The 16,265-nt window shown below is 43.2% G+C and overlaps 3 protein-coding genes across 12 annotated transcripts in view; 1 reads left to right on the plus strand and 2 right to left on the minus strand.

The window, feature by feature from the left end:
* LOC106610073 (zinc finger protein 214) overlaps positions 1–16,265 on the plus strand; it is an 844,054-nt gene that overhangs the window by 428,289 nt on the left and 399,500 nt on the right. The window lies entirely within an intron of this gene.
* The window catches only part of LOC106610072 (neurotrophin receptor-interacting factor homolog), a 437,457-nt gene that overhangs the window by 400,581 nt on the left and 20,611 nt on the right, over positions 1–16,265 (minus strand). Inside the window, exons 1-4 of one of the 9 annotated variants that reach the window (XM_045723131.1) lie at positions 10,112–10,647; positions 8,668–8,798; positions 8,302–8,469; positions 2,600–2,752 (exon numbers count right to left, since the gene is read on the minus strand). The exons of 6 other annotated variants lie outside the window; for them this stretch is intronic. In XM_045723131.1, the coding sequence (XP_045579087.1) occupies positions 2,600–2,752; positions 8,302–8,469; positions 8,668–8,798; positions 10,112–10,394 (735 nt within the window). In that variant the 5' untranslated portion in view covers positions 10,395–10,647. Of the gene's footprint in view, positions 1–2,599; positions 2,753–8,301; positions 8,470–8,667; positions 8,799–10,111; positions 10,648–16,265 lie in introns of those variants that run through there. 2 more of the 9 variants (XM_045723132.1, XM_014209240.2) reach the window with 2 other exon arrangements.
* Positions 424–2,279, minus strand: LOC123744274 (zinc finger protein 33A-like). The gene is made up of 2 exons (XM_045723208.1): positions 2,257–2,279; positions 424–2,048 (listed from the first exon to the last, which is right to left on the minus strand). The coding sequence occupies exons 1-2, from the start codon at positions 2,267–2,269 to the stop codon at positions 1,177–1,179; spliced, it is 885 nt and encodes a 294-aa protein (XP_045579164.1). The 5' UTR covers positions 2,270–2,279; the 3' UTR covers positions 424–1,176.

A 16,265-nucleotide genomic window follows, 5' to 3' on the forward strand; every position in this document is an offset into this window, starting at 1 on the left:
ACTGCCAGTACAGAGGTGCAAGAAGCTCATCGATGGCTATAGGAAGCGCTTGATTGCAATTATATTGACCAAAGGCTGTGCTAGCAAATATCACGTCTAGGGTGTCAATGCCATGTTTATTTTCTGATTTAAATGGATATATTAAGTTCTGAATAAAAAACAAAGGTTATGTAATATTAACAGTGAAATATAGAATTGTGGAGACCAAATACATTGGTGAATTTCAACTTATTTTTAGGGAAAATTGTCAATTACTTGATAAAAGTGCAAAGGCCACGACTGTGTGTGTTGATTAAATAATGAAGTATAATGTTTTGGTTAGATTGACAAGGGAAACTCAGTCCCTTCAAGGATACAAAAATAACCAAGTCAGTCAGAACAGAGTCAATTTTGTATATCATTTCAACAAATCTACTTGCATAATGAAGTACAGTACTTTTATTGCACAAAACGATTCAAGTAAATGAACTTTTCTCACTATGGTACCTTTTCTGTAAATCTGGAACCCTTACTTTGATCAAATTAATTTTAGAATACTTCGGAAAAGGTTTAACATTATAAGGCACCATCCTGATCTCACTATAACACCAGTGTCAACCTAAAGGGACTAAGTTGGTAAAAATACTTCACTAAGAAGAATGACATCACACCAACCATCGCCATATCATCTACTCTGCCTCATCATAATCATTCTTTCCTCAGTTCAATCACATTTCAATCAAATGTATTTATAAAGCCCTTTTTACATCAGCAGATGTCACAATGTGCTATACAGAAACCCAGCCTAAAACCCCAAACAGCAAGCAATGCATGATGTAAAAGCACGGTGGCTATGAAAAACTCCCTAGAAAGGCAGGAACCTTGGAAGAAAGCTAGAGGAACCAGGCTCTGAGGGGTGGCCAGTCCTCTTTTGGCTGTGCTGGGTGGAGTTCACCTCATCCAGTTCACTACTACATCCAAAAGCAACAGAATTAACTACAAACACACTAACTAGTACTACATATCACTATACTCTATATACATGGGCCATGTTTTCTGCTGGTGTATCCTGAGGTCTCTCCTCTGAGAAACTCTTCCCGCAGTGCGTACAGGCGAACGGCCTATCTCCCTTGTGGACCTTCAGGTGCATCTTCAGCTGGTGCTGGTGGGAGAACCTCTTCTCACACTGGGGCAGCTTCATGATTTCTCCCCTGTGTGGACACTCTGGTGCCTCTTCAGGTTGAACAAGTGTGAAAAACTGGCCCGGCACAGGTGGCAATTGAATGGTTTCTCCCCTGTATGAACCCTCTGGTGTCTCTTCAGGCTGAACTCGTGTGAAAAACTGGCCCAGCACAGGTGGCAGCGGAATGGTTTCTCCCCTGTGTGAATCCTCTGGTGGATCTCTACTTGTTTGGGGAAACTGAAGGCTTTCCCACAGAACGAACACGGGAAGCGCTTCTCTTTGGCGATGCCACCTTTACTGATTCCGTCTGTACTACTGTCATTGGTCAATGGGCTTGTGTAGCCATTTAGTGTTGAGGCACTGGCATTGTCTGAGGTCTGGTTTAACATTAGGAGAGTGTGAGGAGGATGAAGGCCAGGGAGTGTCTGTGTTGTCGCAGGGTCCATGTTCCAGTTGATAGATCCTATAGAAGGCAGGCTGAAGGCAGCATCTGTTAGGGGGTTAACCTGAGGCTCCATCAGTCTCTCTGAATCACAACTATAGGAGCAGGACGGAGCATCACTAGCTGAGTCTGTGTCTGTTCTCATACAAACACCACCCCGTCCCCGCGGACCAAATCTACACCTCACCCTGGTCTCAGCCAGTCTGTTGTCATGAAGACTAAGTTCAGCTGTTGTTTTGTGTTCGACAGTCTGTTTCTGGTTGTGGTTAACAGTGTTGTTCCCCAGCCCAGAGTTGAGGACACTGTCCCATCCACTGACCACTATGTTGCCTCTGGTCCTGGCCTGCTCTGTGATGTCATCGCCCAGGCCATTGACTGCACCCGTCTGGGTCTGGGAATCCAAGATGGCCGCCCAGTCTCCTCTGTTAGCCTCTAGCCAACCAACTGCAAAAAGAGGTTACAAAATAGACTTTGGCAGAGGAAACTCTACGTATGGAGTGTTTTTGAGTCAATTACCTGGTCAAGTTAATACATTGTGTCTTTGTTGTATGTAAACATAAGTTGTATTGATTTTATGAATTAAGATAAAATAATAGCCAGGAGTATCACTATTCCCATTGAATATCTATTACTGTATGTATTTCTCCCTTACCTTGCTCCCCCATCTTTAGTCCACTCAGCAGATCAATGCTCTCTGGTTCATCTTCTATTGTCTCCTCTTTGACCAGCAGTAGATCAGGCTTCCCATCCTCCATGTCTACTGACTGTAAGAGATACAGAGTGAGAGGATGTTGGATCAAGAAATCTGATATGAGCACTCTGCTATGGAGCATCTTCTGATTGGGCAATGAGGGACTGCTATGAGTACAATGCAAACATGTTAGTTGATTTGATACTATACTAATGGTTGGAGAATTCAATGGCATGGTCCCATACTTAGACAAAATTAAGACCTGACCTAATACCATACAGACAGTAGTTCACAGTGGGCTCACCTCAGTGAGACTGCGTGTGGTCCTGTGCTGCTCAGCTGGTTCCTCTGTGAGTTCAGGAGGTGTAATCTGGTTGTCGTCCATGACCATGGTCCCCTCAGGGTTCCCCAGACCCTCCTCACACCCCTCCTCCTTCACCAGCAGCACTTCCTCCTCCTGGAAGAGACAGGTGATACAGGTTACACAGACATACACTTCCTCGGGTACGCACACACACATAAAACACACTTTCAACATGGAGTGTTTACCCATCTCCACTATGTGAGTCCTATACTGTAGTTACAGAATGACTTCATTGTTGTTAAACACATCATGGTGGACGTAAATATGAGTCATCATCAGGCAAACCTGACTCAACTAATTTGATGTGCACAGTAGGTGTTTGTTAGTATGTAGGTACAGTGCAGTGAAGGCTGCTGAGGGGAGAACAGCTCATAATAATGGTTGGAATGGAGTAAATGCAATGGTATAAAAACATAGTTTTCATACCATTCCATTCACTCTATTCCATGCCTTAAACTCCATTCCAGCTACTATTATGAACCGTTCTCCCCTCAGCAGCCGCCACTGTTACAGTGCCTTCAGAAAGTATTCATGCCCCTTGACTTTTTCCAAATGTTGTTGTGTTACAGCCTACATTTAAAATGGATTACATTGAGATTTTTGGGGGTACTGGCCTACACACAATACCCCATAATGTCAAAGTGGAATTGTTTTTCAACATTTTTACAAATTAATTAAATATGAAAAGCTGCAATGTCTTGAGTCAATGAGTATTCACCCCCTAACTTTAAGACAAAGTTTAATGGCTGTGATAGGAGAACGGATCAACAACATTGAAGTTACTCAACAATACTAACCTGAATGACAGTGAAAAGAACGAAGCCTGTACAGAATAAAAAATATTCCAAAACATGCATCCTGTTTGCAACAAGGCACTAAAGTAATACTGCAAAAAATGTGACAAAGCAATTAACTTTTTCCAGAATACAAAATGCAAATCCAATACAACACATTACAGAGTACCACTCTCCACATTTTGAAGCATAGTGGTTGCTGCATCATGTTATGAGTATGCTTGTAATCATTAAGGACTGGGGAGTTTTTCAGGATAGAAAATACACAGAATGAAGCTAAGCACAGGCCAAATTTTAGAGGAAAACCTGGTTCAGTTTGCTTTCCACCAGATACTAGGAGGAATTCATCTTTCAGCAGGACAATAACCTTAAACACAAGGCCAAATCTACACTGGAGCTGCTTACCAAGAAGACAGTGAATGTTCCCGAGTGGCCAAGCTACAGTTTTGACTTAAATCTGCTTGAACATCTTTGCCAAGATCTGAAAATGGTTGTCTAGCAATGATCAACTACCAATTTGACCTAGATTGAAGATTTTTGTTAAATAATAAATGGGCAAATGTTGCACAATCCAGGTGTGGAAAGCTCTTAGAGACTTACTCAAAAGATTCACAGTTGTAATTGCTGCCAAAGGTGATTCTAACCTGTATAGACTCAGGGGGTTGAATACTTATCTAATCAAGATAGTGTTATATTTTTCATGATAAAATACGTATTTTTTGTAGATCGTTGACAAAAAATTACAATTAAATCCATTTTAATCCCACTTTGTAACAAAACAAAAATGGAAAAAGTCAAGGGCTGTGAATACTTTCTCTAGGCACTGTATGTAGGCCCTAAGTCTATATTGGTTATAAAGCATTGTTGGATGTATGTAGAATAGGGTGAGATCAGATGTGATTCATACTAAAAAGAGTCCCAATGAAAGTTAATGAAAAGTCAATTTTGTGTTTATTAAACAAAGTTTTATATATGCCATATGAAAACCACACATGCCTTAACAAAAAATGTCCATGGACTTGATAAACTGCATTCATTTTCTCATTAAAAGTGTCTTGGGGAAAAAAAGGTAGTTGAATAGAAGTAATGAAAAAAAGCATTTGTGAACATAATATAGCCTACACAGTACTAACACAATACGTAACAGATGTTTTATGTCTGACTGTAATATTGTACCTAGGAATATTCAACACTGAAATCTGTTACTCTCGTTATACCAAATGCATCTGTGGATCTTTTCTGCTGACAACAATGAAAAGTAATCTTTGTCTTTAATGCAGGGTTTGATCTAAACATCAGAAGATATCAAGAGGAATGGTTTCTATGTTATAGATTGTAATGTTTTTTCTGCTGGTGTATCCTGAGGTAGCTCCTCTCAAACCTCTTCCTGCAGTGTGTACACTTAGGGCTGTGGTGGTCATGAAAATGTGTCAGCCGTTAACTGTCATGCAAAATGACCACCGGTCTCACGGTTATTGACCATGTATTAACCTAAACACGGTTGGCATCTCCGGGTTTCCACGCATACAAGCAGCTGATGCACGCCTTTGGAACATCTACAATTCAAATAAGTATTATAAATCCATTTAATATACACCATCACAATAGCTGGTGTTAAGAAACCTTATCATTTGAAGAAAATGTAATTCAGAAGAACAGAATTTCATGTTGAGTCCGACTAATGTATGTTACCGATCTGGGTCTGCCATGCCAATAGCAGAAAATATACGCTTAATTCCTGTACAATTATTTTACATCATATGATTTTATAGTTACAAGAATATAAGTGAACATTGATTAATAAAATGGAAAGGATATCTTTCTCTTAACGATTGCTGAGCTTGTGCGCAATGGAGCGGCTATTCTGTGTTGAGTGTAAAAAGTGATCATCTGAAACGTTATGTGGCTACTTTAGTGGTGAGACAAACCTTAGAATGTCTTAGAAATGAAAACATATGGGCTGCATGATGCAACTATTGATGATTTGGAAAAAGTCGCAAAAAAAGGTATGTCCTCTGTTTCATGCCTGGACTGCACACTCTGGTCATTAACATTCCCTCCCATCAGACTATTCTCAGTTTAATAAGGTCTTTATACTAAATAATATATGTGTGAAATTAGTTTAGATTTAGAATGGGCCATTATCAGCTGCATGTGCATCCCATCCGTATGCACTCAACAGTGTCGATGAAACACGAACGCGAAACACGAATAGGTGTGTTGGAAAAATGACCAGCTCCTGACACGCATCATTCATTCATTATGAATAACATTTATTTGATTTCATTCTTCATTAAAATGTAACCACAATGTTCAGTTGAAATGACTCGCATTTGCACGCACCAACAGTAGGGACACATATACATATATATATAAAATGTGGATTTGGGCTAATTCTGAGGAAGTGAACACTCAAAATGCATTAGCTAGAAAACTAAATATAATATGCTGATAGTTAGCTGTGTAATTTACTAATCTAACAGTTCATGTAGTTACAGTTCAGTTAATGTAATGTCCTGAAAACTTTTCAGCATACCCAATGACGTCTATAGGCCTATGCAATTACTCCGCCCCGTATAAGCTATATCTCAAACCCATAGCCAACCAGACACTTCGGTTAGAAAAGGTGCTCCAGCGGTCCAAATTGAGAGTTGACAAATAAATATAATACCTACAGAAAGCTGAGACCCTCCTCCCTCCCGAGTGGCGCAGCAGTCTTAGGCACTGCATCGCAGTGCTAGAGGCGTCACCGGTTGCGGCCAGCTGTGTCGCAGCTGGCCACAACCGGGAGACCTATGAGGTGGCGCACAATTGGCCCAGCGTCGTCCAGGTTAGAGGAGGGTTTGGCCGGCTGGGATGTCCTTGTCCCATCTCGCGACTCCTTGTGGCAGACCAGGCGCCTGCAAGCTGACGGCCAGCTATACGGTGTTTCCTCCGACACATTGGTGCGGCTGGCTTCCGGGTTAAGTGAGTAGTGTGTCAAGAAGCAGTGCGGCTTGGCGGGTCATGTTTCGGAGGACGCATGGCTCTCGACCTTCGCCTCGTCCAAGTCCGTATGGGAGTTGCAGCGATGGGACAAGACTGTAACTACCAATTAGGTATCACGAAATTGGGGAGAAAAAGGGGTAAAAAGTGCAAAAGAAAAAAAAAAAGAAGGCTGAGACCCTCCTCTCTCCAACAGTCACAACAGTAGGCCTATTTGCTTTTAAAACTGTGATTTTCCCACAATTGCAACTTGGAGCGCAGAGAGAGCGAGTGGTTTGGAGGATGGATGAGACGTTTCGGATAATAACAGCAAGTCTATGTCAATATAAAAATGTGGAACTTGAAATTGAATGTCAAATTCCACGTTGAGTCATGGTAACTGGGCTACTCAAACTGCACTCTGTAAATGAATGGTGCTGATGGGCGTTAGTAGCCTACCAAACTTGCTAACGGCCATCAAGACGCTAATGGCCTGGTACTCAACACTCTATTGTCCCTCAAATCACTCTACGCAGAGAGAGAGCGTGGTTTGGAGGATGGATGAGACATTTCGGGTAATAGCAGCAAGTCTTTTTCAATATAAAAATGTGGAACTTGAAATTGAATGTCATGGTCAATACACCTGTATTTTCAGAATGCAACACACGTATTCCTGCTATTTCAACCCCTGCAGATTATTCAAATTAAATCATGAAGTGTTTTTGATAAGATTTTCAAATGCATTAGCATTGATGTCAGAGTAATTTGAGTGACAATAGAGCGTTGAGCACCAGGCCATTAGCGTCTTGATGGCCGTTAGCTAGTTTGGTAGGCTACTAACGCCCATCAGCACCATTCATTTACAGAGTGCAGTTTGAGTTGCCCTGTTACTATGACTCAACTGTCATGTGGAATTTGACTACAGTCATGACTCGTGACCACCAGTCTGGCGGTATTACGGTCACCGTAACAGCCCTATACACAGGGGAACGGCCTCTCTCCAGTGTGGACCTTCAGGTGCATCTTCAGCTGGTGCTGGTGGGAGAAACTCTTTTCACACTGGGGGCAACTATAGGATTTCTCCCCTGTGTGGACCCTCTGATGCCTCTTCAGATTGCAAGCCTGGGCAAAGCGCATGTGACACTGGGTACAGCTGTAGGGTTTCTCCCCTGTGTGGACCCTCTGGTGGATTTCTACCTTCTGGGGGCGGCTGAAGCCTTTGTTACAGAACATGCAGAGGAACCGTTTCTCTTTACTATTGGCTGATGGGGCTCCTCTTCCCCGAGCCTGGGCTCTAGCCCTGTCGTTTGAGTTCAATAGCTGATCGAAAAGGACGCGGCCGTGTGAATCGGAAGGTACCATCGACGTGGACACTGGGTTGCGATCCCTGAGCGGGTGTAAAGGGGAGTGGGTTGCGACATTTGGATGTAAGCTTTCCCTGTAGTCTAAGAAGTCACTGGTGTTGCCCTGCGAGTGTCCTTCTCCTAAGTGAGTCTCGTCTGCATTCCATATCAGAGGAGCATCGCCCTCCACTTTCACAGTCACCTCATCTACGACCAGACCCTCCCCTTTCTTATCTAGGCACCGTTCAGAGTATACACTACTACTGTACTGGTTCCAGTCCCCTCTCAATGGATTAGTCTGTGTATCTAAGCCGACAGGCATGTCACCAGGTATCATCTCTGTAGCATATGAACAGGACGGATCATTGCCAGTCTGTAACGTGTCACCTGAGTCCTGATGGGACAGAACCGTCCTCGGGCTCGTGTTTCCGAAAAGTAAATACTCTGAGCGGGGAGCAGGAGGACAGCCCAGTCGGTCCAGCCCCGTTAAAGTCTCTGTATCTGTCTCGGACTTGAGGACAGCGTTCAGCGTTCCACTGACCTCCGTGATGTTTCGTCGGGTAATGGGTGGCGCTGGGGCGGTGGTGGGGTCCTCCATGCCTACAGGGGGCGCTCCAGCCGTTCCAGTATGGATGTCTCTGCTGTGCCGTGGGTCCTCCTCTTCTTGAGACCTCTCCAGCTTTACCCCAGGACCTGCAGCCTCTGCATCCTGACAAGAATAGAGGAGATTATTACCGGTACATGAGTAGAATTGGATAACAATGTCATAGGGAAGTCTAAGAAGCTCCCCTATGGCAGATATATTAGGATGTACTTGTAAGCAAGTGAACAGCTGAGGGGAGTCTTTCTGAAATAAACTGGCCACATTTGATCTACTGTAATTTTTATGCAACACTATGACACTAACCTCTATCACGATAACGTGCTGGGTTGAGGTTCCACTCCCCTCATCAACTGTGATTGGTTGGTCATCTCTCCATGTATTGTGTTCCGCTGGCTTCACAAAGCTTCTGTGGCCTCCAGTGAGATGTCCTTCACCTGAGAGTGTGATTGGGGGAAAAGAGGTGGTTAGGTTAGGTACTGTCAATGCTCAACACCATACTGTACACTATTGACAGTTTTGACTGTCTACAATTGGCAAGGATGTAAGGTAACAATTCAAATAACTTCTTGATACACTATTTATAGATCAGTAGATTATGTCCCATGCATCACATTGTTTTCAATTAGTAAATAATAGGAAATGCAGTAAACCAAGAACCTGGCCAGAATATGATAGTGTCTTTGTGCAAGATTGCTAAATAATCAGGGGAATTATTGCATACAATCCCAAAACTGACCAAGATGCAATTCTGGTTAACACATTTAAAGTCACATATGCGCAGAGGGCAATTTTTCAAATTTTCATGTTTCCTTTCTAAATATTTGCGCAAGAGCGAAGGTTTCCCACGATAGAGTAATGGTTAATGTGATTGGATGTTCATTATTTGACTAGGCTACCTGTATTTGACATTATGTTATTTCGCTGAACACTAGATGGTTACATTTTATTTTTGGCAGTGAAATGAGGCTACTCAGGTGAGAAAAAATCCTCACCCAAATGTATAGCCCCGTTGGAAAATATAAATGTACTGTTTGAAAATGTGAAGAAGAAAAATAAAATGTATATATATTTTTTAAATGCATGTACTCCAGTTTGGGAATACCTGCTCTACAGGATTGGTGTAGAGCAGATATGCAGATGGTTCATTGGATCAGACTAAAAACTTTGCACATACACTGCTGCCATCTAGTGGCCAAAATCTAAATTGTGCCTGGGCTGGAATAATACATTATGGCCTTTCTCTTGCATTTCAAAGATGATGGTACATGTATTATTATCTTTTACCATATCTAATGTGTTATATTCTCCTACATTAATTTCACATTTCCACAAACTTCAAAGTGTTTCCTTTCAAATGGGATCAAGAATATGCATATCCTTGCTTCAGGTCCTGAGCTACAGGCAGTTAGATTTAGGTATGTCAATTTAGGATTAAAAAAAAAATAATAATAGTAAAAATAAAGAAAAACCCTTGATTGAGTATGTGTCCAAACTTTTGACTGGTAATGTAAATTTTCTGACAATTGTGCACTGAGTATATTTTTCTGCAGGGTTCAGGTTGCGGTATGCGTCTTCACCACCATATTTAATCAGATATCACTTTCTAAATATTTTTTGTTCAAATTTCAACATGTCTATTTAAATGTATGAAATTGACTGAGATACCAGCTCATTTGGTTCCCTAATCGTATTAAAATCCCCACATATAATTACGGAATTTCCCACACATAAATAGCCCCTAATGTACCTCTTGCCATTCCTCTGTATCGGTCGAGGATCTTGACACTTCTGGGACGACTGGCGAGAATGCGCTCCCGCATCGTCTTGTCTGCGCGGTCCCGTGATACCTTCAGTTCAAGTAGCTGTAGTTTCCTCTGCAATGCCCTGTTTTCTTTATGTCTTTGAGTTATTTCCAAACGAAACACTGCATAGTCATCGTCTACGAGTTTACAGACCTCTGCCACGGCTGCATTCGCCAGCACCTCCATGATGGAGGCTATTTGAGTGTGAAAACCCATACAGTTAGCCATTGTTAGAACCTAGCTACCTAGCGTTACCTAGATAACATCAACCTGTCCTGTCTCCAACGCGAATAAAAGACTACCTGGGGTAAGAATGTGATGCTGTGCAGTGTGTTAATTAACGTCTGAATAACAACAACATAAACGCTAACGTAACAATTGTACTTGATCACTGTTCACTTCCGTTTAATTGCTCTTCTTCGTGTAGTTTTCCGGCAAACTAGACGTTTTGCTGCCTTTCCCAGGTCGGAGAGCGAATTGCACATTTTGGTCACACCACAAATGGGGAAAAAAGAAATTGCACCACCATCTAACCCTAGATATATCCCACTACAGGCCGTCGGCCTGGGAGGCTCTAACCCCTTCTCTCAAAACCCTGTGAAATTCTTCTGCACTAAAATCTCTGACACCCAAAAACTTTTCTGCTGCTGCTACTACTAAACCTATCTTCTGGGATTTCTTCTCCATCTGTGCGGTACAGTTAATGACCATAGCAATAAATGACAAGAAGCCAAACTTACTAAAGCACAAACTGTCCGCGTCACTCTGTACTGGCCTGCTAGTCACAGGGATCCTCTCAGGGTCCCTCACCCGACCTCACTCTTTCCCCATCACCATCTACTTTCCTCAGTGCCTCAGCATGAGACACTTTCTGCACTGTAACCCTGGCAACCTCAAATTGTCTCACTTGCACAGGACATTTCTGATCCCCAGCAACATGCGCACCCCCACAATTGAAACACACCACTTTTCCACCAAAACTACACACTCCTTTGTCCCATGCCCTCCTGTACACTTCTCACACCTAATAATGTCCCTCCTACATACTGCTGCAACATGAGCATACACTTGGCACCTGAAACACCGTAGTGGGTTCTGAACAAAAGCTCTTATGGGATACCTGACATGTCCTAGCATGACTTTATCAGGTAAACACTCAATATCAAAACTCAAAAGGATAGACAGGGTCTCCTCAATCTCGCGCTCACCACCGGGTCTGCGTTGCACCAAACAGCGTGCATCACAGACATCGTAGATCCTCAACTTCAGTTGTTCCACCTCAACTCTCAAAGCCACCTCAAATATCACTCCTTTCACCGGTGTTCTGCTCCAGATAGCAAAACAAGACACAGCTCTTGTACCGAGGCGCGAGATGTGGAGCGCCTGCTCCTTCTGATACCACAAATTGGTTGGCCAAAAGGCACAAATCCACTTTTTCCACAAATCGTACTCCCACTGGGCCAGAGCCATCTCAGGCATTTTCATGATTATTGGGGTGAGGCTCAGAAGTCTTCAGGTTATTTTTCTTCACTTTTGTCATGTTTGATTTCTAAGCTTTCACTATCCGACTCCATCTCATGGTTTTCAGGAGAGGTACATTAAATTCTCTCCTGTAGTTGACTCATAAGAGAAAGTACTTTGCATGTATTTCGCAGACATAGAGTATTGCCCTAATTTCTGCCTGGCGTCATCTTGCCATCCGCCATTCTTCTTCCCAGCGCCGGCTGGTCAAGCTAGCTAGCGCCACTTCTGACCCTGAAGAGAAGGGATCGTATTGGTTGGCGTCATAGCTCAAAGGGTGTGGTTAAAGAAAAAAGATATGCGCGCTGTTCTTTTAAATTACAGTACTGCTTATCACTTCACACATCAAATCTCCTAAGATCAGTATCTTTCAAGCTGAGAACAGACTTGTTTAGAAAGAAGCAAGAATGGAGTAGAAAATAATGACTTTATTCCATCTACATCACCTTAACTTGTTTGGAATAGGGGGCAGTATTTTGACGTCCGGATGAAAAGCGTGCCCAAAGTAAACTGGATAGAAAACACTCCTATGTCTGATAAGGTTAGTCAGGAAAGAGAAGCTCTTGTAACAGTTTCCACTTGAAGGGCCTCTCCTTAGTATGAACGATCTGGTGCTTCTTCACATAGTTCGCCTCAGCAAAGCGCTTCGCACACGTGGCGCAGGCGTGTGGCTTGTCTGCGTCCGTCCTAATGCTCGGCCTCCCACGTTGTGACCCAATGACATCAGAGGAAGCAGAAGCAAGAGCCACCACCCTCAGGTGGTTAGTGTTTGAGCTCCTTCCTTGACCTCTAGCCATTGTTTGGTTGTTGTTGGGATTGTGTGTTGTGTTATAGGCTAGGTACCTCTCGTGATGAACGCCCATCCTGACTGTATTGGTGGGGTAACTATGAGGTAACTGAGGAAGGCTAGACCCAGGCCCAGGCTTTCCATGAAGCCAGTCACTAGGCATTAGACGACACCCTGAAAGAGAAGACAGATTTGCTGAAAGACTACCGCCAGGGAGGTCTCCCACCACTCTCTGAAGGCTGAGGCCCAGGGTGACCTGCTCTGTTCATCATGGATACTGTGGTGTTTGTATCATAGGAACAGGAGGGTCTATCTCTATCAGCCCCAGGCCCTGCTTCATCCCTGCACTGAGACTGTGAAGAGAAGGGTCTGTGCTGCAGACTGGATCCCTGACTGGAGCCTCTGTCTCTCTGATGACCACCAGGACTGAGGTTGTTCAGTCCACCTGTCCACTGGTTGTGTTCTGTGTGGTGGTGGAGTCTCTGTCCCTCATGGTTCGGTCTCAGTTCCAACTTTTCAGAGGTCCAGTCTCTCCCACCAGTAACATTGGATATCAGGAGGTCTTCATGGACTGCAGACTATAAACATAAGTTGTACAGAAGAGCATTAAAAAGGTTTATGTAAGAAACTGCTGTACACAAACATGACCCCTCTGCAATCCTCTTTAGCACAGTTAGTAGAGCATGTTAACCACAGTCAAGCCCATCTAACAGTGTGGTTCAAGTAGGGAGGCGTGGGGTAAATGATTTACATTCAGCATCACTCCAAGGGAAATATAGTATATTCTTTCTATCAAAGAGATCTACATATATTTCAGGATGTTGTGTATCCCTGGAAATAATCAGAATTCATCTAAACATTACTTTTGAAAACACAACTTCTCCAAAAAAAGAAAGTGGTCTCTTGGCACAATTTACCGCAGGTATGTGGTAAGTTGAGTCACAGGACAGGGTAAGTTAAGCCTCCTACACATTTTTGTACTGAATTAAATATTACCACTAACTTTTTAAAACCATGTCTATCTTTATGTCCCAAACACAATAACACAATCGCTTTTTTGTTTAAAAAAAATAATTTTAAGCATTGATCAACACAGGCTCATCACCTAACAAACACTGAACTTTTTTAAAACACATTTACCCTAGTTCCTGTTGTAACCTCATATCACAGTGATAATGCCTTGCATTACACCAGGGAATAAATCACTTCCATTGGATCAACTTCCCCAAGCCAAACATTTTGACTATATTAGCTCATACAGCTGCATGGATGCACTTTCATGGTATGTTTAGGACCTCAATCTTATAGAGACCCCAAATGATGTATAGAACAATCTTAAAATGATCTATTTTGGTTAAGATACAAGCATTATATTATTAAAGCTAACTCTCTCTCCTCTGCTCTCATCCTTCTAGACCTATCTGCTGCCTTTGATACTGTGAACCATCAGATCCTCCTCTCCACCCTCTCCGAGTTGGGCATCTCCGGCGCGGCCCACGCTTGGATTGCGTCCTACCTGACAGGTCGCTCCTACCAGGTGGCGTGGCGAGAATCTGTCTCCGCACCATGCGCTCTCACCACTGGTGTCCCCCAGGGCTCTGTTCTAGGCCCTCTCTTATTCTCGCTATACACCAAGTCACTTGGCTCTGTCATATCCTCACATGGTCTCTCCTATCATTGCTATGCAGACGACACACAATTAATCTTCTCCTTTCCCCCTTCTGATAACCAGGTGGTGAATCGCATCTCTGCATGTCTGTCAGACATATCAGTGTGGATGACGGATCACCACCTCAAGCTGAACCTCGGCAAGACGGAGCTGCTCTTCCTCCCGGGGAAGGACTGCCCGTTCCATGATCTCGCCATCACGGTTGACAACTCCCTTGTGTCCTCCCAGAGTGCTAAGAACCTTGGCGTGATCCTGGACAACACCCTGTCGTTCTCCACTAACATCAAGGCGGTGACCCGATCCTGTAGGTTCATGCTCTACAACATTCGCAGAGTACGACCCTGCCTCACACAGGAAGAGGCGCAGGTCCTAATCCAGGCACTTGTCATCTCCCGTCTGGATTACTGCAACTCGCTGTTGGCTGGGCTCCCTGCCTGTGCCATTAAACCCCTACAACTCATCCAGAACGCCGCAGCCCGTCTGGTGTTCAACCTTCCCAAGTTCTCTCACGTCACCCCGCTCCTCTGCTCTCTCCACTGGCTTCCAGTTGAAGCTCGCATCCGCTACAAGACCATGGTGATTGCCTACGGAGCTGTGAAGGGAACGGCACCTCCGTACCTTCAGGCTCTGATCAGGCCCTACACCCAAACAAGGGCACTGCGTTCATCCACCTCTGGCCTGCTCGCCTCCCTACCTCTGAGGAAGCACAGTTCCCGCTCAGCCCAGTCAAAACTGTTCGCTGCTCTGGCACCCCAATGGTGGAACAAGCTCCCTCACGACGCCGGGACAGCGGAGTCAATCACCACCTTCCGGAGACACCTGAAACCCCACCTCTAAGGAATACCTAGGATAGGATAAAGTAATCCTTCTAACCCCCCCCCCTTAAAAGATTTAGATGCACTATTGTAAAGTGGTTGTTCCACTGGATATCATGAGGTGAATACACCAATTTCTAAGTCGCTCTGGATAAGAGCGTCTGCTAAATGACTTAAATGTAAATTATGAAACCTCTAACACATTCATTTGTCATTCTGTTTTTTGGACTTAACCAAGAGTGGCTGAACTTACCCCTTTGGCTCAACTTAATGATTCAAGAATTGAGTATAATGTTTTGGTTCCACCGAAAGAAGGGAAACTCAGTCCCTGCAATGATACAAAAAAAACTAGCCAGTCAGCACAGATTAAATGTTGTATTTAATTTAAACAAAATGGTCCTACACTCAATGTGAAGTACAGAACTTTTATTGCACAAAATAATATGCGACAAGTAGAATAACTTCTCAATATGGTAACACTTTACCTTTTCTGTAAATCTGGTACCCTCGCTTTTATAAAATAAATTTTAGAACATTTTGGAAAAGGTTCATCACATTACACACATCTTTACTACTTCATCTCAAGTAAATATTAATTAAGGGCCTATCATTTCCTCATAAAACCCCAGCATCAAACAACAGGACAAGGTTGAAGCATTTCTACAGACACCGTCACACCAAACAACACCATACAGTGCTTCGCAAAAGTATTCACCCCCTTGGCGTTTTTCCTATTTTGTTGCGTTACAACCTGTAATTTAAATAGATTTTTAGTTTGATTTCATGTAATGGACATACAAAATAGTCAATTGGTTAAGTGAAAAAAATAAAAATACTAAAAAAATAAAAGTGCTGCGTGCATATGTATTCATCCCTTTGCTATGAAGCCCCTAAATAAGATCTGGTGCAACCAATTACCTCTAGAAGTCACATAATTAGTTAGATTGCACACAGGTGGACTTTAAGTGTCACATGATCAGTATATATACTCCTGTTCTGAAAGGCCCCAGAGTCTGTAACACCACTAAGCAAGGGGCACCACCAAGCAAGCAACACCATGAAGACCAAGGAGCTCTCCAAACAGGTCAGGGACAAAATTGTGGAGAAGTACAGATCACGGTTGGGTCATAAAAAAAAAATCTGAAACTTTGAACATCCCACAGAGCACCATTTTTAAATCCATTATTAAGAAATGGAAAGAATGTGGTACCACAACAAACCTGCCAAGAGAGGGCCGCCCACCAAAACTCACAGACCAGGCAAGGAGGGCATTAATCAGAGAAGCAACAAAAAGACCAAAGATAACC

This window comes from Salmo salar, chromosome ssa08, assembly GCF_905237065.1.
Source record: "Salmo salar chromosome ssa08, Ssal_v3.1, whole genome shotgun sequence".
Classification (NCBI taxonomy): Eukaryota; Metazoa; Chordata; class Actinopteri; order Salmoniformes; family Salmonidae; genus Salmo; species Salmo salar.